Source organism: Fopius arisanus, unplaced genomic scaffold, assembly GCF_000806365.1.
Source record: "Fopius arisanus strain USDA-PBARC FA_bdor unplaced genomic scaffold, ASM80636v1 scaffold00090, whole genome shotgun sequence".
Classification (NCBI taxonomy): Eukaryota; Metazoa; Arthropoda; class Insecta; order Hymenoptera; family Braconidae; genus Fopius; species Fopius arisanus.
In genome coordinates this window covers 335,494-359,140 of record NW_011887829.1, presented here as the reverse complement: position 1 = coordinate 359,140, position 23,647 = coordinate 335,494, and the positions used below count along the sequence as shown (strand labels likewise).

The 23,647-nt window shown below is 35.8% G+C and overlaps 1 protein-coding gene across 1 annotated transcript in view; it reads right to left on the bottom strand.

Moving 5' to 3' along the window:
• The window catches only part of cv-c (crossveinless c), a 60,148-nt gene that overhangs the window by 28,519 nt on the left and 7,982 nt on the right, over window positions 1–23,647 (bottom strand). The window contains exons 2-8 of the mRNA XM_011311578.1: window positions 18,022–18,289; window positions 10,087–11,439; window positions 9,837–10,011; window positions 9,474–9,707; window positions 9,141–9,374; window positions 8,664–8,857; window positions 6,653–6,695 (exon numbers count right to left, since the gene is read on the bottom strand). Coding sequence (XP_011309880.1) covers window positions 6,653–6,695; window positions 8,664–8,857; window positions 9,141–9,374; window positions 9,474–9,707; window positions 9,837–10,011; window positions 10,087–11,439; window positions 18,022–18,246 — 2,458 coding nt within the window. The 5' untranslated portion in view covers window positions 18,247–18,289. The remainder of the gene's footprint in view (window positions 1–6,652; window positions 6,696–8,663; window positions 8,858–9,140; window positions 9,375–9,473; window positions 9,708–9,836; window positions 10,012–10,086; window positions 11,440–18,021; window positions 18,290–23,647) is intronic.

The window sequence follows — 23,647 nt, the reverse complement described above, 5'->3', positions numbered from 1 at the left end:
ATTGGCTTTTCTTACTACTACTTCTGCTTCTGCATCTGCCCAACAGCTCCCTCATCTATCCTCCTCATCTATCATCTTCCCTCATATAAAAGGATATAATCCAAAAATTATAAATTACATATACTTCTAGACAAATATTTTTTCCACCAAGATCCTCTCAAAAAAAATCCAATAAAAAAAAATCCAAAACTCATCTTGAAATTATTGCATCAGTCCAATAATTATCGTTAGATAATAATTAATTTATTGTTTAGAAAATAATTGGGATTTTTAAAATGAACATTGAAATTCTCTTTTCGATCAATAATATTAATATTGATATTCATTGATTTATCCGTAAAATGGAGGAATTAAAGTGCTCGTCAAGTTTATTCGGGATGAAAATCCCATAACGACACAGCACACGTTTACTTTATGAAATTAAGTCGCTTGGGTAATAAAGGCTCTTAAGTACGAGAGGAGAAAAAGACGATCTGATGAAGAGGTGGTTTCAACAACACGATACACCGAGTGAAAAAAAAAATAAGGTGAATGGAATCTCTCGGTGAGTGAGTGTCGTTAGTAAATGCTGTTAACCAGATGCAAAGCGAGTATCAGTATGAAGAAAGAAAGGTACATAAATGTGATAGGATAAGTCCACGAGTCCATCTACATCCAGAGAGAATTATTCCAAATTATTCCTGATTTGATAATTTCACTATTCTAATTTCCCTAATTTCTCTAAACCGACACCTAGTTACAGATATTATCAATCAAAAGGGTCCATTACTATTTATTCGAATATGTAATTAGCTAAATATCCAGTTCAACTAGGTCTGATGCAATTATTTCAATCATTTGATTGAACAATTACGAAATAAGGGGAATAAATTATGAGAGCGGTGGAGTTTAAAGTTCTGCAATGAGGATTCCTTTTTCTTCAATGAATTACCATTGATTATATCATTGAACACGGAATTGTCGAGTTTTTAATTGGAAAGTTGAGGTAAACATGATCTTTTAATGGTATTCAATGTAGTTATCTTCATTTACAAATTGAATTTCAAACAGCTAATTGATAGCTCAACCGAGTACTGCCCGATAATTCATGTAGAAGTTATCTCGAAATTTAAATTAATTACTTTCACTTTTAACTGTAATTCCCGATATAATAATTACAATTAAAAAAAAATCCATTATCCCCATTTTTTTTTTCAAAACCTTAAATTTCTGTTTATCAAAAAAATAAAATCCATATACTATTATTATCATTTCGAAATTCAAAAAGTTAAACTAAAAAATTGTGATAAATTACTCGCAAATCACTCAATGGTTTGCGAATGTTCATAAAATGGACAGTCGTGGCTGGACAACCCAAGTTATTATTTTCCCGTCTCTGAAATAAATCCCGGGGGAAGCCTTGACCTATAACTTCGCATCTCCTGGTGAATAGAGTTCTGATTCATACTAACTGGTTTCCCATCTATTGTGGAATAATGTCGTGATTCATTGCAACTTGTTCCACATTGTGAGAGATAGACCTCTTTTATGTCCCTCACCCAGTTATCTATTTCTATTCCAATACAGAGAACCTGACCAATGATGAACAACGAATCCAATGAATATGTTATACTGCAAAAATAAATGAAGACCCCCTAATTTCTATAAAAAAAAATAACTAAATAAATTGAGGGAGAGAATGGAGACGAGAAGATGAAGAAGAAAAAAGTGATCTTGAAGAAGCGGAGGAATTAATTTCCCGTTCAATTTGTCGGATGAAAAAATGAGAGAAATAATTATTGATATTTGATACGACAACGTATGATTTTTTTTTTCCTCGGGAATAACCCCGCGGTCTTCATCCTTTTCACCCCGGAACATTTACTCGGTGATAAAAGTCCATATTGGCTCAGCGAAGCCCTCGCAGCGCCGGGACATAAAATCATGCTTACGATCGCAATAAAATCCGCACATACGTACGTCAGCATAAACGTAGTATTCACACGGAATTTAAATAGCTCGAGTAGGGCCCGAAATTTTAACTGAATATTGTACCTTTGTACAGAAATACTGAAAGTGGGAAAATCTCGATAAAAACAGACCGAAGGGCCGGAAGAATAATTCACCATTTATTCAACCCCCAGGTGGTCCATTACGACGGGATTAATGCGTCTGACCTTTTACAGCAACAGGACCAACTGTCAATTTAATTTTCAATTTAATTTTCCTTTTAATTTTCCCTTCTAAGAGTTTGCGTGGGCAGATAAAAATTCCCCGATGGACGGGAAAAGAGGATTTTTCGTCATTTTTTTCACTTCGACCTTCGTCGAGCCTTTAATGAGCGATGTATTCCCATAAAAAATATGCAGTTAAGGAATTACGGCTTCCGAATATTTTTTTTATAGCATTGAGACACAGAATATTCCACAATGCACCGCGCCATATTGCACTTAAAAAATTGTCTGCCGTACATCGTAAAATAAGTCATACACGAGTAAACTTTTATCTTCGCAGTTTTGGAGGCCCCGAAAATGTTTATTCCTTTATGTAACATTTCTCCTCGTTTTAGCATTCACACGAGAAGGAAAAAAAAATACGCGTGAAAAAAAAAATTTGAATCAATCGCGCAAATTTATTTTGATAATTAAAAAAAAAATGCATTTGTCTGCCAATAGGTCACGGCAATATAAACGCGTCGGATTTCGATCGAATAAATTATTTGTAAACTATTTATTTGATTGGAATAATTTTTTTAAATTTTTTTTCATGAAGTTTCCTTATGATCCACTTCTTATAGCCGGAACTGACGATTTAAGAAATCGAATGCAATTGATTTGATACGGACTAATCCATAAAATGGTTCAATGGCTCTTAATTCTTATCTGTGGTTATCCAGTCACGCCTACTCTGTTAACGGCTTTCGTATGAAATGTGTCGAGATCACTTCATACTCTCATTCGCAAAATATTTCTCTAATCAATCCGTCACAGGTACTTTAGTTTTAACGAGAAAATGTGAAATTTCGTTCACCCATATTAGCCACACCAACTTTATCAGTTAAAAATGTAAATTGTGGGGGAGAACTCACTAACTTTCAAATAATTAACTTGTTTCATGCGCTCACGATTTTTTTTTTCATCTAGAGTTATAGATTTTAACCTCAAACATAAACAGAAAATTTCAAAGATTAATTATTGCGAGTTAAGAGGAAAATATAAAGTCAATGAAAAATTTTATTTTATTTTATCCGTGGGGGAACTTTAAGTTCTTTCGGAGTAACTGGAAAATATTCTCATTTTTTTAAATAAAGTTGCGCACATGGGGTAAAGAGTTCCAGAAATTCGTTAACAACCTTCAGAAAACAGCTGATGAACTTTGTTAATTATCAACAGACTCGTTGTGAGCCAATGACAGATCTCGTTAGCTACGGAAAGTTTGTCTTTTCGTACTCGAGCGAGTGTTTTGGTCATGTTTGGAGGTAAATACATAATCTCGGATTTAACGTTTCTGTCGTCATGTGGCAAATGGCACGCGGTAATAATAAACTAGCGTGCAAATCACGTTTGTGTGATTTGATTCCAGGAATATTCGAAAACTGAAAGCTCCCGGAATTCCTGACATCCTTTGCATTCGACATTAATTGAACTATTCGATATTCCGATTTCCACCCGCACTTTACGAATTTTCAGAACGACTCGAATCACTCGTTTTCCCGCAATTATTACATCAATTGAATGTAAAAAATATTCATTCCTCTTAAATGACATCCCGGGTAAAAAAAAAATTGTTCTCGGAATATTTTTTCCAAATTTTCAAAAATTTCTGGAAAACTTTTCAGAAAATTTTTCCTTTGAAACAAAAAAAAATTGGGAAGCAAAACAATTGTATTTTTGGGAAATGTTTTGAAAAATTTTTCAAAACCTTTCCAAAAAATAAAATTGTTTTGTTCTCCAATTTTTTTTTGTTTCATAAAAAAAAATTTCTGAAAAGTTTTCCATTTTTTGAAAATTTGGAAAAAATATTCCGATTGCAATTTTTTTTTACCCTGGATTCTTGCAGAAGTTCTACTATTTTTGGTGATCGTAATAAATAAATATGAGAATAATAATGAGCTTGCGCGTGCTCTATTGTCAATTTTTTTGTCAGAAACGCAAAAAAAATTTGGTCATTAATTTTGTCCCCGTTGATTAATGTTTTCAAGTGGTGAAGAGAATAGGGTATCACGAATATTCCAATCGCCAGAGGTATGAATTAAATCATCGACGACCAGTCGAGCGCAACTTCGTATTGTCCGGGGAATAATTAAATTGGTGAGGCGTGGATTTTTTCACATTCATTCCATTGAAATTGTGTGCATTTATCCATTTCGAGTCTCACCCAAGGTGACGACAAAATTGCGGAATATAAATGTTACAAGGCCATTTCCCAAACTCTCAATTTTTTTATCCCAATAAAAAAAAATTGTAGAAGTCAAATAAAATTGACAATCACCAAATTATTTTCACACCTAATTACCAATCATAAATTAATGGATAAAAAAAATCATTTCTACAACGGGTAAAAAAATTGAGTAATTCTATCCATCATACCTGCAATTTTTCTTTCCCTCATACGTCGCCACAATGTCTCGGCCTTTCGCATCGGCCAATTTTCAACTTTAGCACTGAAGCTACGAAAAAACTTGTATTCCCTAAAACTCGACATTTTCCGTGTCAAACGACTCGATTCATCTTCAAAATTCACTGAAGGCGCTGGAGATGCCCGCAATACTTGTGCATCTTGGGCGGCCATTTTCAATTATTTATATTCTTCAACGATTTGTTTATATACTTTGTACGTCAAACATAAACTATCACAGCTGATAATACTTGAAATGTCACTAGAGGTACTCTCGATTTCCCTCAGAATTTCCGCGGTGCCCCTAGGAGCAAAAAGTTATAGTTCATCGGGTTAATTACTAATCAGACTGTCCTCAAGATGATTGTAATATTTCCCATGACTGTTAATGCTTCTTAATTAATTATGACTCATGAATGATGGAGTTGAACCGAATTATTAGTGAAATCGAAATATTCAATTATTTTAAATTTTTCGAGAGAAATTATTCGATTCTGGATTCTAGATTTGAATTTCTCCGGTAGGTAAAATCACATCGAGAGGTCAAACACTTCATATGAAGAGTTTTCAAGTAATGATGTGGGTATAGAGAAAGGTAAATCCAACGTCTATTTTTATCCCGCGGTATCCACTTCCGGCAAAATGAGGGGTTGATTCAACAAGGAAACCCTTACACTAACGATCAAGATTGAAATCGCTTTGGGAAAATACTTTCCTTTCGTCGATGAGATTGCAATTATTCCCGGATTATTCCACCCCCGTCAGGAAATACCACTCGATAGAATTGAGAATAATTACCAAAATTTAACTAGAGTGAAGTGCTATTACGGAAATAAGCACCAGAAGATACGTAAATCATTATTAATTGATAAATCGTCATAATTTCAGAGAATAGAATGAACTCATAATTCTCTCTCAAAAAAAAGAATATTTCACTGTTCACCTTGAATACACGGAATAAATCCAGAGAGCGAAAGGATCGAAACAAAAATTGGGAAATACTTTTGTTATTCACCAATTGTTTAATTTTTTTTATGTGAAGCAAGGAGTTGGAGAATTTTTCGAGAAGGCGAATTTGGTTTCAGGAAGAATAAGAATAATAAGTCGAACCGCGTGAATTTAATTGATTGGATGAAATGGATCGAATGAGAGATGAGGGAAACGACATGAAACGTCGAATATTGAATTCAATACTTTTCTCATTGTTAGAATATTTTTTGGCGGTCATTATCGGTGAGAAAATTGACAGCTGGCGCGTTTGGCAACCGCTTGCTAACTGCGGAACGTTATTTCGCTCTCAAAGACTCTCAGATACTACCACCTTGTTAAATATCGAAACGTGCGGAGAATTCCAGCGCAGGCGTCTCAACAGTTTTTGTCCCGATACTATTTGATCCCAAGGGAGTAAATCTGCGCATGTCCTTCGGTCATTTTCAACCAAAAATTCTCATTCAATTCAGAAAAAAATAGGCCGAACGCTGAGACTCAAGTATCCGATTCAAAATAAATACCAATCGTTAAAAATCACTTCCAATTATCAACTCACAAATTAATTGAAATTATTGGAGGATACAGCGAAAATGTATTGAATTTTTTTTTTATAGAAGAGTATTAAAATTGTTTTGAAATAGTGGAAAAACCCGCGGCAATTCTCCGAGATTTAAAAATGCGAATCAATTGCAACGGATGGAGAATTCCGATATTTACAAAAAAAATAAAAGGTTAACCCAGAAAATTTGCTATTGATTTCGACGAGTAAAAACGAGGGAAAAACAATTATTTTGAATATGCGCGAAGTTAAACTCGATTTCGAACTTCCGCTTTCTGGGGAGGCCCTGAAGGTACCCGGGATGACCGTGAAAGTTAAATTGATTATTGATTTAATTTTCAAGGGAGAAACCCGTCGTCGTGTCGGTCTTTTGGTGGTGGAACTATATTATTATATTCAACGGGAATATATCCAGACATTTACGGAGCGCAATCGAATTCACGGCTCGATCAATTGATTCAAAAATATAAATTATTAAATTATTATTAAATTATTTTTTCAACTCACCAGATAAATAGCACTCGGACTGCGACCTCACGTACTGGATCCGCTGAAAATTAAAAAACAAAATATTCTATTAAAATCTTTTATAGCGAAAAATTTTGTAAAATGATTTTGATTTATGGGGAAATTGTGGATGTGAAATAACTTGACCACAATTTTTTCTCATGTCAGACATGATGGGAAAAATGAGTTTTTTTTTTATAAAAAGCTCATTGTATATTACTCTTCAATCCTCACGGCATTACAAGGCCGAATGTTTTATCAAGAAAGTGAGAAATGAAGAATTTCCTTTGACGAATCACAAATTTTACTCTTGAAATAGACTATCCGTGGAAGTTGATGGATTCGGATGGAAATTGTTGCCTGGTGATTCATCAATTCTAAATTATTATTGATGATGATCAATGCTGATGTCCCGAGAGCTCCTCAATTACCCGATAATTGCGAAAAAAAAAAATGCCACGAGTTCACTCCAACTCAGTGATGAATTATCCAAAAGATCAGACGTACTCGAAAGCTTCTAATATTTACATTGTCTTGATATTTCCTTTCCGAATAATTAATGGTCCTAGAAAATAACGGATAGCTAGTTCCCCGGGTTAATGCGATGTACGCTCAGCCCAATTGCCCAAATAGTTTATGACGTCGTTAGCACTAAGTGCATTATCCACTTAAAATTCAGGTTCAACTTTAAGTTGTGTTTATCACTCTAATATGACCTAGCCAGGGATCACTGAAATTCCATCGTTACGATAAACTTTGGATTGATTAAAAATTACCCCCAAGCAATTAATTCCTTCAAAACCGTTGCGAAAATTGAATACCGGTTCAACCTGGCGTACGTATTAATTATTTCCCATGCATTAATTAATTGACGCAAATAATCCGCACCAGAATCAACATCCAACCATAAGAATTATTTTTCAACGTTATCACACCACACGCTAGACGATATCGCTGTCGAGTTTAAACCATCACACAGATATTCTATATAGGTGGTTTATTTGAGGGTTGAAATACACCAACCGAATAATGCGCTACATACGGCTGACTGATCGATTTGCTTTGATCGTGCACTAACACACGTGCAATATCCTGTAATTGACAGGGACAACCTAACGTGAATGTCCGGTCAAGCATATGCAAAGGGAGTCACTCGTGTGTCCATTGATACAACGTTTTTTTTAACCTTTGTTTTTCGTGTCGAGGTCAATTTATCCCTAAGTGACTTAACCGATAACCATCCAAAAATAAAAATTACCAGGTGGAAAATTTTTCCAAATTTTTAAATCCTCAACTTCCAAACCGATCAATCAATCTCAATTTCGATCAATACCGTCACTCTTCCAGCTTCCCAATTCTTTGAATCAAATTAATTGATTTATCATCTGTCAAACTGAATTATGAGATTAAAATCTCAGGAGATTCTGGGGTTTCATTCAACTACTTGTTGCTGGAGTGAGAGCAATTGATAAAAATATCTCTTTTTATTTTGCATTGCGATCAAACCTGACGAGCAAAAAAAAAATGTGCAAATTTATAATCCTTACTGGTAGAACAATGCGAAAATGCTCATCTCACATTGTCCCCATACGTGAAATACAAATACCCGCATTTGCAAGCAACCAACTCGGTACATGCATGAACGTGGGCAGTGACAAATGGCGGTCCACAAGTACGGATCTTGTGGATCAAGAAGGGACGAATTGATAAGTGTTTTCACATAGGCCGAGGAATATCTCAGCTGGCTAATCTCTGTACCAAATGCCATACACGCTTTTCACTACGCAAGTGATTAATGTCTCCCTCGAACGACTTATTCTAGCGAGTATTCTGTATCAGACGATTCTGTTAGCATTTGCATTGAAGTTTGAAAATTTACAATTTGTATGCTGTGTCGGGAGCAGTGAGTTGTAATTATTTTAAATTTTAACAGACGTTTTAACGACGACCGAGGATTATCAACCGAATGAAAAATTTTCTTAACTGCAATGTGATTTAAGCGAATTCTCACCTGTTTTGGTTGAGTTTTCTCAGCTTTATCGTTATTCTCCAACAATGGTGCGCTATTACTCTTTCCGCTCAATTCCACGGTGAGTGGCTCGTGTTTCAATTGTAAGCAACCCGCTGAGGATGAAGACACCACACGAGGCAATGATTCCAGCATCTCTCCAGAACTCAGTGAGCTACTGGTCGTCATTGTCAGACCTGATACAAATGTGAGAAACAAAATGATCGTTTGTGGGTAGAATGTAGATATTGTCATGCTAATCTTGTTGCTATCCCCGTACATTATTGTTTGTAATATTAACTCGTGGGTAGAGAAGACATTGAGAGATGGTCATTCAATGGAATTTAGTAGGAGAACAATATCGGGAAATGTTTAAGGCCATTTTTCTCTTTTTCAGTTACTGGTTTGAGGCACAAGTTGCGAATTATTTTAAAATTATTGTTTATCTATAATTGTCAATTGATATTTGTGATTACTTACCGAGAGGCAGATCACTCGATCTCGATGGTTTTGTTCTGGGTAAAGTATCCTCCTGACTACTGCTATCATTTTCTTGGAAAGCTTGATCAATATTTTCATTGGTTTGCGTGTGAACGCTCTCTCTCTTCACCCAAACATCAGCTGACCGCGATTTATTGTATCGTGAACTGAGTTTCGATGGCCTTCTCCTTATTTTTTCCCATGTTTCCTTCCTCTGGCATTTGGCTGTCGACGCTGAGTAAAACAAATTATTGATTTATATAATCGATCGAACGATTCAATCAGGGTAAACTCGATTTGTGGGGTGAATTATTATTATAATTGATAGCTTACGGTTGATTATTCGTCGATCTGTACTCCTCGGTGGACTGGCCGTTCCAATTCCACTTTCCAATGGGGAAGTGCCATCGGTGGTATCCGGGGAAATACTCCCGGAGGATATTTCATCCATACTTTGGAGCAAATCTTGAGAGGAGGAGGAGGATCGGTTGTCGTCGTCAACGGTGTCTTGGGCCGAGGGGTCCAGGACACTTTCGTCTTGCAGAGATTGAATATCCAAACGGGATTCTAATTCAATACGAAAATTTTTCCTTCACATCCAATTTTAAATACTTCTCCGACATCAGATAATTTCTCGTGACAATTTTTTTTTATCACTCTGGAGATGGAAAATATTCAGTAAATATTGATAAATACCTCGAGGTGACTCGCCGTCGCTGACCCACGTAAAACTCGAACTCCGTGAGATAGCAGGCGACGTTTGAGTGGCCATATCGGAACAAGTGAAGGACTCGGTTGGTGGACTAGCCGGACAACAGGACCCCGTGCCAGTTCTAAGCCTCAACAGGAGACCTGTTAATGACATTGCGATCTGGAACAAATAAATATGAAAAATTACCCTCCAATCGATCGAAAAATTCATAGATTCAAGTGGTAACGAAATTACCGATGGCGAGCGTTCATCATCGGCCACTTTTCCATCCTTATCCTCAATTGACTTATCAGCGCCGATTTGTCCATTCCAACACTCACCGGTAATTCCACCATGAAGCCCGGTCCCAGAAGAAATCCTCTCCTTATTCCAACACATCATACCAGCGTCTTTATCTGACTCAGACAGCCGTTTAGCAATGAGATCAGATCTCAAAGTAACAGGTGATACCGATCTCTTCCTTCCCAACGCCACAATCGGCACGGAATTTTTCCTCAGACTGGTTAATTGTTCCCTGGGTGTATCAAACGTTTGTTCCGGGAGAGATGAAACTCTAATGAGCTCCACCTTTTGTTGATCATCATCGTATAGAGGACTGTGATGTTTCGGCAAAAATCTCGAGAACAATCGTTTCTCATCCGTGGGAGTGACAGGTGCAGATCTCGTTGAATTGTTGATAAACATCAGATCATTTTCATTATTAATTGAACTCAAAGCACCACTGGTTAATTCAACACCAGTGATCCCCTGGTGCTTTCCACTTCTCTTTCTAAAGCTCATTGGACTCACTGAGATATTCTTTCTCCTCTCCCGATTATCCGATGACTGTCTTGGGGGTAATCTAGCGTTTGATTGACTCATTTCATCGCTATTAAATCTCAAACTTAAGTCTACTAGTTTCTTTGGTTCTCGTTCATTCGTAATCACCGTGTAATCATTAAAATTAGATTGTCTTTGTGATGAGCACTCGAGGTCAATTGGCAGACTAGAACTATTTCGATTCTCGAGAATTTTTAAATCGTTTTGTGAATCGTTGTACAGTGGCTCGTCGTAATCAGAGCTTGTTCCATCGTAATCCTTGTTTGTCGTATCGTTGAGACTTACAGGAAGACTTCCACTTCTTCGACGAGATCCACCGACAACTGGGATGGAATCACGGGGCTCTGCATAATCAGAGTTGAGTAAATTTTCACTCGAATCTTCAGTTGTTCTGGTGGAAGTGCCGGAGGAATTGATGGGGGACTCGATTTTCGGTGATTGCCCGCATTTTGGGGTGGAGTTGTCGGTTATTCTCTCATCAGATATCCCAAACTCCTGGAGTAAATCTTGATATCGAATCACTGGGGGATCACTGGCTGGTGATGGCTTTGGCGGTGGAAGTAATCCGGTGATTTTCAGTGGAGGCAGTGCGGTTAAACATGACGAATTTAGATCATTGGTAACTTTTATGGTGGAATTGGGAGGATCTTGGTGAATTTTTATGGTTGATGATGTTGATGTGTCGGGATGATGGACCGGTTTGGAAACCTTCTGAGGAGACGGAGACGGCAATGGTGGTGTTGTAATTATTATATCGTCTATTTCCTCCTGTAACATAAAACAATAATTTTCCAATTCCCCAATTTTCAAATCTATAATGCAAAAAATGTAAAATTAAATGCGATGAATTAAAAATTCGTAATAAATGAAAATTGGATTTGGCTCGTGGAATTCTGAATGACTCAGTCTTCAATTTATTTAGTAAATGAAATCACGAGTCACTCATGAGAAAGAGATAAAATCACGAATGAAATGCAGAGTCCCTAAAAAAGTCTGCGAGGGAATTTCACATAAATGAGTTCCCATTAAATAGTTAACGTTTTTCCGCTCAATGCTCAAAGTAAAATTTTCCCCGTGGATATTCATTGGGTATTTATTTATCTAATTCCCGGGACTTTTATTGCATCACTCACTCGTCAAATGCGATCACTTGAACTGTCCCTAAATTCCAAAAGCCCAAGTATCCACTTAACAGAAGCTATTCAAACCCACAAGAATAATTTACCAATTTTTTATCAACGCATTTAGTGCTACTTTGACGACAAACAATATTCATAAAGTCGAGGGCAGTAACATTGAGTTGTAAATCGCTAGATAACGAGGGACAAAACAGTTGCACATATAAGGTGTACGGTGTTGCGTAACGTAATGAATAGTAATTACTTGGCATGTGGTGCCTGGATGTCTCAAGTTTTCATGCCCATCATTTCCTTAATTTCTCTCTGCATCATTTAATCGCACATGCACTTACACTCAAACACATCTCCAGGTGTTACTCATGCATTTACACCTGGAATTTTATTGATTCAACAATTCACGGATTTTTTTATATTTACAAATGGTATGATTATTCCGTCAATGCCATTGTACGCGACTAATGCACTTTATGTAATCTCATTGAATATTCTATTGAGAGTGGTAGTGCGTCATAAAAGTACAATGACCTCAAGCCCATAAATTTCTTTAGTACATCCTGAAAAATTTAACTCAATCGCAGAAATTATTTTCAATCTAAACATTTCCCTCTAAACAAATAATTATTGCGAAGCAACAAATTTGCGGGATTGTTTAAATAAAAAAAAATGGCCGGATATTTTAAAAAATATGATTTTTCAGAAATATTTTACCGCGGATTACATGAAGATTATTTATTTACATTAAAATTATTATTAGTTGAGATATTCAGAGCATTTCAAATAGTTTATAATGAATGCACCGCCATCTATTGGTCGGATATAAAATCTATGAATGAGAGACAGCGACACGGGATATTATCATTTTCTGTAGACAACATAGTACCATCGGTGGAACATAAAAAAATATCTAAAAATGAATTTCCTGTAACGAACCGAAAATATTTTGATTATGGAAATCCTCTATTCAAATCGCTCATTAAAATTTTGTCCAATTCATGATGACGAATCACAAAAATTGGGGAGATAATTCCCGACTCCTCCTCTCCTCAATATCAATAACTGCTTTACCTCATGAATTATTGAATTATTAATTTAAACCCGAGCTTCAGAAAATGACAGAATAAAAATATTTATTCGACATCTCAATAAAGCCTTTAAAAAAAATTTAAACTCGAATTTGAAAGGACAAAATTTTCAATATTAATACCCGTGATTATTCAATTAAAAAAATAAATAACAATGGCTTCAGACAAATATTTGCCCAGCGCAAGCCAAACAATTTTCAATGACCACTAAAACCACCGATTAAACATTTCATAAATTTTTTTTCATCAGCTCGGTATCCCGAGGGTGAAAAAAGGCGAAATAACTGTTGAAAAAAAAAAAAGTGAACGTAAGAATGGCGAATAAAAAGGAACGAATTCAGGATTGCAACTCTGGGGATCTTCCCACACGAGACTCACGACAAGATTATATTGCCGGATCCTCAACGAAAGGATCATATTGCCTTTTGCACACGACGTCACTGAGACCTTCCGCCTCTTCCCTTTATTTTTATTATTCTTTTTTTTTTATATTCACGTACTGTTTTTTTATCACCGCGCAGAGTATGGGAATTATGCAAACACATTGAGTAAAACGTATTTAAGTAACAGATGATTACGGTGCACACTAGGTTGTCAAGGATAAAATCATCTGCGCCTTGAAAATCCAATAAGTATTGGAGTCATTGAAAATTCACGTTTTCATTGATTTTAATAATTATGTTGTACATCTTGCATGAGCAACCGTCACAGGAATAATGAGTCATAAAAAAAATAGGGTTGAGCAATATCAAATTTCAAGCAGGAGTTGTCTTAATTGTCCACCGAGTACATTTTCATACAATGGTGTTTGCATAATTAATCATTAGAAACGTCCAAAGTGCGTTCCACATATTCCGCTTCCGGGATGACTAACTCATGCAAATAAAATTTATCATTTCACCACGAATTTAATTCACTAAAACCGAAAAATAACGCCGAATTATTGCAATAAAAAAAATGACGGTAACGCTCGCTAAAAAAAATAAAAGCAATGTGCTATGGCTTTCTAAAGTAACTAGTGAAAAAATTAGAGTGTAGAAAACCTTGAAAGCCTCTTGACCCATTAATTGTTGGAGTCACCTAAAGTGGAAGGGAAAACCGACACAAGAATTAGGAAAGTCGATAAAAATTAGTCTCGACTATTGCCGTATCTGAGAAGGCACTTGATAAACGTGTGAAATAATTCACTCGTTGTGTGTCTCTCATGGAAATAATGAATGCATTATTTCTTCACGGTCTTAACAGTACATTCACACGGTTCGCCATTTAAGTAATGACGATATTAATGAGAGCAACTGATAATTAATGAATGGACAAATGCGCATACTCGGGAATAACATATCCATTTCATTTTATTTCAATCATGAGGAATGCAAAATATTGAAAAATTTTAAAAATTTTAATAATCAAATTTTTTCTTCTCAAAAATGAAATAAATTATGGATTTGGAAAATTAATTTTTTCACTCTTTGTCAGTAATAAATGAGAGGTCGTATTTTATTTTAATCTCGTATTATCTATTGATCATGGAATTGAGGCTATCGTCACGGCCACCTGCTAGAAAAAAAAAGATAGAGGCATTGAACGAATCAATGACCCCGACAGCTGATCAAAACAACATCGATTCTCCCTCTGATATTGCGCACACCCTAGGCACAACGAGTCTATAATAATAATCTCATGCCCATCGTCTCATTGAGATCATTAAAGACCGTAATGATACCTGCGAAGGCAAACACGCCTACTTTATTACCCTCATCAATATTTTGCCAGGAAGTGCCAAAATATACCTGTCACCCCGACTATCGACACGAAAAAAAAAATACCAGAAAACTGATATATTACGTATTAAGTAAATAAATTAAAGAGATAACCGAAATTAACGAACGATTTTTCAAATTAATTCCAACTCTGAATGCACGCGAAGAATAATGGGGATAATAAATTGAAAGTATTCAATGAATTTTTATTTTCCATTAAATTGGAAAATAACGATAGCTTACACTTAACCTTTTGTTAAGCCCTAACCTGGTGAATATTTTCAACGAGTACCTGAAGACGAGGTAAAACACGACGGAAGTGACTATCAAGAACGCGTGCTGGTTGCAGTCATCAAACATCCGATGGCAATGACCCATTGGTTGCACATGTGTAAGTACGCGGTATGATGAACATTCAATTGCACTGATAGACGTGATGTGGTAGTAAATAAGAGGATCTTTGACTTTTGCTTATATACTGCTGGATTATAAACATTCCTCACGGGATTCTCCACGAAAAAAAAAAAAAAAATGACAAATAATCATCCCCCGCCCCATAAAAAATCAGAGAGAATAAATAAACGGCGAAATCCGTAATTCATAAATGAAATTACGGCTGATAATGAAAGTGATACGCGGGTTTTGATAAATTGTTCTTATTTCACCGAGTGCTTTTCTGTTTTCTCCTTTTTTCTTCTTCGATTTCCAAATTCTACAGAGGTCGGCATTTAAAACCCCACCCAACAGCAGAATACAAGCACGATGAATTCGCGATACTCGATTACCATAATAAAAGAATAATGCGTGTGCAAAATCTATAAAACAATATCCTCAATAAGTCATTGACATGAATAATCTGTACATGTGTAAACATTAATGCCCCCACGGAGTAAACGTGGGTGACGACAGGATGTCCTGTAAACAATGGTAAACCTCAATAGAAAAATGAATAAAAAATAGTAATAACCCTGAGATTCCGAAACTCCTATCACTCACCGAGAGAATAAGACAAATTAGCTAATATTTTTATCGACACGGGGGTAAATAATCCAAAACCCGCCCAACCGGATGCGCGATAGTCCTACTCAACAAACCACCCACACTATCACTCGAATTGCCACATTTATGGCTGTAAATGCAGTACATACATAGACATATATGTTAATTCCCATGCATTAGTTGTTGATGGGGATTTGAATGCCAGTGAGTTGTGAATTTAAAATGAAATAGCCTCCACACCAATTATTTGAGCAATGCAAAAAATTATGTGTAGGTGCCATAATTATTGGTACAGGGAAAAAATTAAATTGAATATTCCAAATATTTTCGACGCGAAATAAATTTGTAATACCAAAAGGGTAAACTCTTCCGAGTTTTCCAGATACGAGATATTTTTCTGAATTCCGTAATTTCTTGACACTTGTTGCTTCATTTGAATTTACAATTCAGGAAATAATCAGCTACTCTAGCTGCTGTAGAATTTAATGACGAGTAATTTTATTTCGAAGAGATTTAGTGCTCGAATGATACTCATTATGTTAGATTAAAAAAATTATGGATGAATGGAAAGAAATAATAAATTGATGTGAGAAAAAAAAAAGTAGCGGATAACGAGTTTTGTATGATGTATGTTAATGCTCTTTCGAGACTTTTTTATCCAATTGAACGCCAACAGATGTTGATAGTCTCTAGTAACGGACTTAACGACTTACTTAATTCAGGGAATAGAAAACATCCAGTGACAGTCGGTTGAACAGTTAAAACCGCTTGCTATCGGAATAAATTTGGTGTATACGTGATTGTTAGAACGCAATGTCATTATGTCACGACAGGGAAATCCCCGGATCAAGATCATTATCCTCAATTTTCCCAGATAAAACCCTCGAACATTTTCCTATCATCCATTAACAGAAAATTACCGGAAAATTTACTGATTTTATTTTTGCTATTTTCTTGTGAATGGAAATTTTTTCATCAAATAAAATGCAATGGATTGGAATAAAGTTAGATTAGACAAGAAAATGTGAAATTTGTCTGAAAAAGTCTGACTGAAGATTAATAGCTCCATTACCGTATCTACCCCATCTCAATAAAGAAATTTCGCAAACAACTGTCATTTGTCAAGATGCACTGAGCCGACCCGTTACTCGGGTAATTGTCATTCAGTTGCACACCATTCGCTTGACCGATATCGCGTACAAACTTGCCATTACTTATCCCCTGGAATCCCACCCACTTTAAACCACCGATCCAACATAGAAAATAATCCCCAACCAAAACAAATCAACGTCCTCCACCATAAACTATTACCCAACGTTTTAAATAATTCACCCATTACCGGTAAATTAGTGGACGGTAAAAAATTAATTTTAGTAGAGATTAATGGTAAAAACCATAATTTTCCTCATCACACGTGTTATGAATCGCATAATGATAAAGTCACAGCCATTTGGAGAATTAAAGACTCGATTTTACGGATAATGTAAGACTTTCTAGTAGGGGAATGCCCCAGGGGCTTGTGCCTCTAATGATAACCTGGACTGGTATGTCAAACATGTTGTGAGATTGCGTATTCAATTCCCGTACGAAATCTGATACTATTTTTTACCGTCAATTCACGTAATCGAAAGAATTTTTTTTACCACCGATTCTTCGCATGAGAAATTACGATAAAATCGCGGTACACTCAGACATTTCAACTGAAATAATTGTAACAGTTTTCCACAGCTCTGTGGAATTAATTTATTCTATTCTATCGTATGCCCTAGTGATTTTATTTTTTTATTTTTTCAATATCACTCAAGTGCGATCGCCAAATGAACTTATGCAATGAAACTTTATGACGGGAAATAAATTCTTATCTGCGAAGTAGACTTGGTAATTTAAACTTTACCCAGAAAAAATATTAATTCACCCCAGGTGAATACTTACACTCCCTATAATACACACGTAGTATTTTTTATAGCATATAAACACCACAAAGTTTATATTCTCTGTGAAATCCGAGAATTATTACCTCCCCAACTAATTTCTAATTCCCTCTCTACCTGATATTAATTGCTCGCGAATTTACGACTGAGTGAGGAGAGCAGGTTTCCTAGGAAGGAATTGCTCAGTTATTAATACATCATCATCATACAGAGTTCAATCAATTCTCGTTGATGATTCATTCAACAGCAAGTAGCTGATAAGAAATGCAGATATCACGCGTCCCACGGAAATAATTCATTAAAAGATCAAAATTTAGTAGGAACTTTCATTTTAAAAAAATGCCTCGGTTTTCCTTTTTCAACGACTCAACGCAAAATTTTCTCGCTTCGCCATCAATTTCATGGATATAAAAATAAAATAAAAATAGTATTGACTCACAATGACTCGTGCCAGGTAGATCTCCAGTTCTCTGTAAGGATCTGGTTTTTTCAACGTTCGCAATGAAGTGGAGTGATTCGATTTACATGGCTGATGATGATTGTCGCTTTCACCAATTACCAAGGAATTGTATCCGGTCGACGAATTCAAATTCAGTTGACAATCAACAGTCCCCATTGATTTATCAGGCCCAGGGCCCCTGATCGTACATTCAGAGCCATCCATTGCATGCACATCACCCCAATTTTTTAATCATCACAACAGGCATCTGTAACAATAAAAAATTCAACTATTAGTCCAGAAAAAAAAAATGAGAATCAATAAATAACACACCCATTGAAATTGACTGTACAATACCCTCGGGTGAATTTCATTTCAATTTCATTTAATTTTATCCAATTGAAGAAGATATCATCCATGACATATCCCCGATTAAATTCGATCCCCAGTTAATGATAAATGTTGTTGAAATGATTTGAATTCAATTTGCAAACTGGTAGTGCGCGTATAGAAATCGATGGATATACAGTATTTTAAATTCACCAAAGGGCCCGAAGGGTTTTTCAAATATTTATGTGGTGTCTCCAGGGGAAACGATATCAACAGTTATTTACAGCTTATTTCGACTTTATCTCGCTCTACAAATTCCTTTTCTACCTACGCGACAGGTACGTGCAACCAAACGCCCGTTTTATTCCAGACTATCATATTCAAAATAACGACAAAGTTGCCCACACTCTCTGCATCATCGACTATTCCCCTTTATTTTATTTTTATTATCATTTTTTTTTCACTTCTGTGGAATCAAGTGCACCAGTTCCTGGTGCTTATATGGAGCGTCTGCGTGAATTAATGATCCAGAAATTGAGAATTAAAACTTCACACTGACAGTAATATAGATATTGGGGATATCCCAGAATTTTTCGATTAAACTGTGTGGGTAATCTATTTTTAATCTCTATTTATCGTTATATGCAGAAAAAAAAATGATGATTTAAAATACGAGAGGGTATCATTGATGATCAGTTGATGATTCGACGGTTTATTTCTAGGAATCACACGTGTGGTGTGATAATATTGATACTCTCAGTTCAACATCCAAATGATTCACTATCAAGATAGGAGACAAGGGGAGTGAGAGTCTGTAAATTTTCAAATCAAGAGGATCGCTGTATTACAAATGTTCAAGGCTCCCGTGTGGAAAACATATCCGATTATGCCAGCTGCAGTTATCAATGAGTTTTGATAAGACGGAGATAACGGTTAATCGTAACATACTTCGCACATTATTCTTCACGCCATTAATTAGAATTCTGAGTAATTCACATTTCAATCATATCAATGTGTATCACTAGAACCAAAAATTAAATTCAAATTAAAAAATTAATTAACAATTGCTTCTTCTTGATTAATCAATTCTTCATAAATGAGAAATTGAATGGAGAGTCGTTGTCTCAAGTATTAATTCCACCTCGTTGATTTTATGGTTAATTTAAATAAATGATATTTTGAAATTCATCAATTGTGGATTCGACTTATTGTCTGCATCCTGTGGTGACACTTGCGAGGAAATGACAGAGAATAATTAATTACATGGTAATTACTCTAGCGAGAGGCACCCGTCACACCTCGTCCTCTCTTGCAAAAGGTCACATTAATAAATTACGACACAACAATTATATAGTGTCGGTTTTTCCTCATCGCGGGGTGATTGAGTCTCAAACGTCACCATCTAACAAATTGATATTGGGAAATCCATCATGTTGTCGGTTAATTATTATAGAATTACTGTACAACGGCTCAAGTTAAATATCAATTCATCGAGTCTTTAAATTGAAATCAATTCATGAATGAAATTACAGTCACCGACTGGTTTTCAATCAAAATGAGAACTAATCAGATGATCTTGAGATATAATGTCCTATTATTATATCCGTGCTATTTATGACTACTCGACGTTATCTTTCAAGTGGAAAATGAAATATATAATAAAATTCAATGAAATGTCTTCCGCAATATTCAACGAGAAAATTACTAATTGGCTTTCAATTTTCGATTAATTAAAATTGAATGACAGCGTTTGATAATGTCTAATAAATTTGTCTGAATAAATTACAATAAATGAAAAATACGAGGGAAAATATCAGAAGTCTTTTCCGAGGCCAGAAAATTCTATAAAAAGAATCTCATTACTGAGGTAATTTAGAAAATATAAATAGGAATTTCGTCACAGCCAACAATATAACTGGTCACAGAAGAAATAATGAGTATTGAACACGTAAAGTATCCGGTTACTAAGCAGCACGTTTTTTACGTGATTTTTAGTGAAGCTGAATTGAGCAATAATTGCTCAATCCACCGGCACTCGTAATTTCATCGGAAAAAATCCATATTCTAGTGAAAAACCGTTCAAATGATTTAATGGAATTTCCTGTGAACTTCTTGTCAAAAATCTGGGAAAGATCAAAGTCGGTGATCACGAAAAAAAAAAGAATGAAAGTAGAAAAAAAAAGGTATTCATGACCTTCCGCGTTGGGAGGGTGTCACACGAGTAGCCGTTTATTCTTATAACTGAACACCAAGGGATTTTTACATGAAAAAGGTCCCATTTCTCGACTTGAAAATAAAAAATTAACATGAAAGCCGCCGCATAAGCCGACCCTCGTATCCCACTGATGAAAAAATAGGTTACACTTAATAACGATCAAAAAATATGCTATGAGGAATTATAATCCCCCGCAGACTATTATTCCGAGGGACTGTGTATTAATAATGCATTCACGAATAACGGATTCCCCCATCAATCAAAAAATACTTAGAAAATATTTAATCTCCAGTTTGAATAAAAAATCGATTAATTACCGTCGACTATAATTTTTTCTTGATAAACAAAAAAATGTAATTTTTATTGCACGTCAGAGTAAATTATCGTGATGACATAATCAACAAAAATTATACCCCCATCTAACAACAGAAAATAACAATAATTCACTCACACGAATGCCGGCTATTCCAGCGATAATAGTTCATATCTTCAACTTTTGTCTTATCATTATTTATGCCGTTTAATTAGGCACTGGTGCAACAAACTCGACTCTATCGCGTAGTGTGCGCCCACATTCACAGAATGTTATAATGACTGCATAGATATTTTGCCGTGTATGTATTGTGAATACTGATAATATACATTCTCCTCGATTTGCTTCCGTTCATGTACTGCAATCATCGCGTCAACTCGAGTAGCACGATAATGACGGGCCGCAATTACAATGCACTTACCCCTCGCTAGACAACTCTGAATATATCACAGCTGTGTGTGCATCATGTCCAATATTTATACGTTACAATGTTACACCGTGAAAGCATGTGTGGATCAAGTTTTGCGCGTGAAGAAAGAATTTTTTTTTTATATTCAAGGTCGAAATAATAATTTCTATCACCCGAAAATTTCGCCGTTTCGCGATTTCACGAGATCGCGAGATCGCCACGTGTCGCGACTACCAAAAGACAACAATTTAGGATAAATTATTAATTGACGAATCATTTATTAAACTTCGAAATTGCAAAGGGAAGAATTTTCCATATTCTGGGTTTTCTGAGGAATTTTGGCAATGAAAAGCGATTTTAAAAAATTGTTAAAACCGAAAATGTATCTTGGAGTGCATCAACCGAGGGTCAAGGAGAGTCAGATGTGTTTAGAATGATTTAGCATTCGCTAAATGCCATGGGTATTCACGTAACACAGGTATTGAATACTGTTCGTTTAGACTCTGTGGTATCGTTCTCGCAACGTAAAGACCTTGCAAGGTTGTTGGCTGCGGTTAAGAAAGGCCTTAAAACTTCCTCACCGGACACTTTAAATTCCCCACAATTAAGAAGACAATATTGACACGCCATTTTCAACTTTCCCCGATGTCATCGACCCCATCTCATATTCTCAATTCCCATGATAATACCATCTCCACCTCTCACACCATATTTTTCCAAATAAAAAATAATGCAGGATCCACCGACAGAGGAGACACCCCAGGTAGACAAAAACCCTCAACTATTTGTTTAGGATGTAACCTAGAACCTAAATTCTCACAGGGAAGAATGAAAAATCTCGAGATCTTCAAATAACTGTCAAGATATTTAAAAAAAATTCTAATCTAGTGAGTCACAAGTACAAGACAACTCCAGATCTTTTGGACTGATAGCAAAAAAAAAATGGGTTTAGACTTTGAATAGTGAAACTGACACAAGGACAGAAATGCGAGTTGTTAAGGGTCAGGAATCGTTTAGTCGTTTGGAATGGGAAAACGCCTCGTGGTCTCTCACAGTCAAACGAGATCTACTTGTATAGAGTACGCGGTATACGATTCGCTTGCTAAACAGGTTTTACACGCAGTTGAATCCAATATGGTTGTGATATCGTCGTAGATCTTTACAGAAATGACCCCCTAGTTTGGCCTTGCCATGGGTTACGATTTTTCGCATATCCAACAAATCGTGTATTTGTCTAATTAGTATCGTGCCCATTTACCTCCCTAAATTATCCAATTTAAATTACCCTAATAGGTTCATTGTCTGACCATTCTCATGTATAAGATCATATCCTCCTCTTCATTATTTATATTTTATTATTCAATAATTCGTTTATCCAGAAGTGAAATAATATCTCGAATTTTCAACGCTTGCGTCAGTGCCGTCGCTATTTAAAAATCTCTTATCAATAATAAACACCCGATGAATGACGTTAGCCAAAAATTTCGGAAGTCATGGAATATAAAATGCGAATATCTGTTTCGGTAGCGCAGAAGGCAGTCTCATAATTTTTTTTCTCTCCATCTACGTCATCAAGATAAATAATTCATTTCAATTAATCAACAGCATCTGGAGTATGAGATATTGTTCGCCAATTACCTCAACTTCAGGTACAAATTGAAGACAATGATCTGACAATGATGAATCGATAAATAGCAATCGCTCAATGGTAAACTATTGAAAGAATATTTTTCACTTTAGTACATCATGCATCATTTTCAGCAACACGAGTGGGATAATTCCCATCCCCATTTATTTAATCTTTCCTCATTGTTCCAGCTCGTGATTAACTATCCACAACTTAATATGCCATATCATTTTATAGTTTTGCACAAAGACCGAGTCATTGTCCCATCGGCTAATTATTATCCATGACTCGACCTTTTCAAATGCATTTAAGCCTTTGTACTCGTGAATTCGTGATACCATATATGTTTTCCTTATGGTGATCACTAATTCACACGCTTTCCCTACCCCACAAGCTCTGTTTACACCCGTACATCTGGCGTTTCATCCGGTTGCGAGGGGCAACTGTTGAAGTATCATTAATTACACAACATTTATAGCGCATCCTTGTTTTTGTGTTGTCAGTTGAAGAAATATTGAAAGAAGAGACAGACCCAGTGGCTTTATGAGCTCCATTGTCAAGCTATGTGAAGTTGGCATCGAAGTTTGAAAAATCTAACTTTTTTTTGTTGGTTTGGATTGTAGTCATTGAGTACTTGAATGTACCCTGTGCACTTTTTTTTGTACCCTCTTACTTTAGCCCTGAAGCAGGGGGGCAAAATCGTGCAGAATCGGAGTTCAAGCAAAAAAAAAA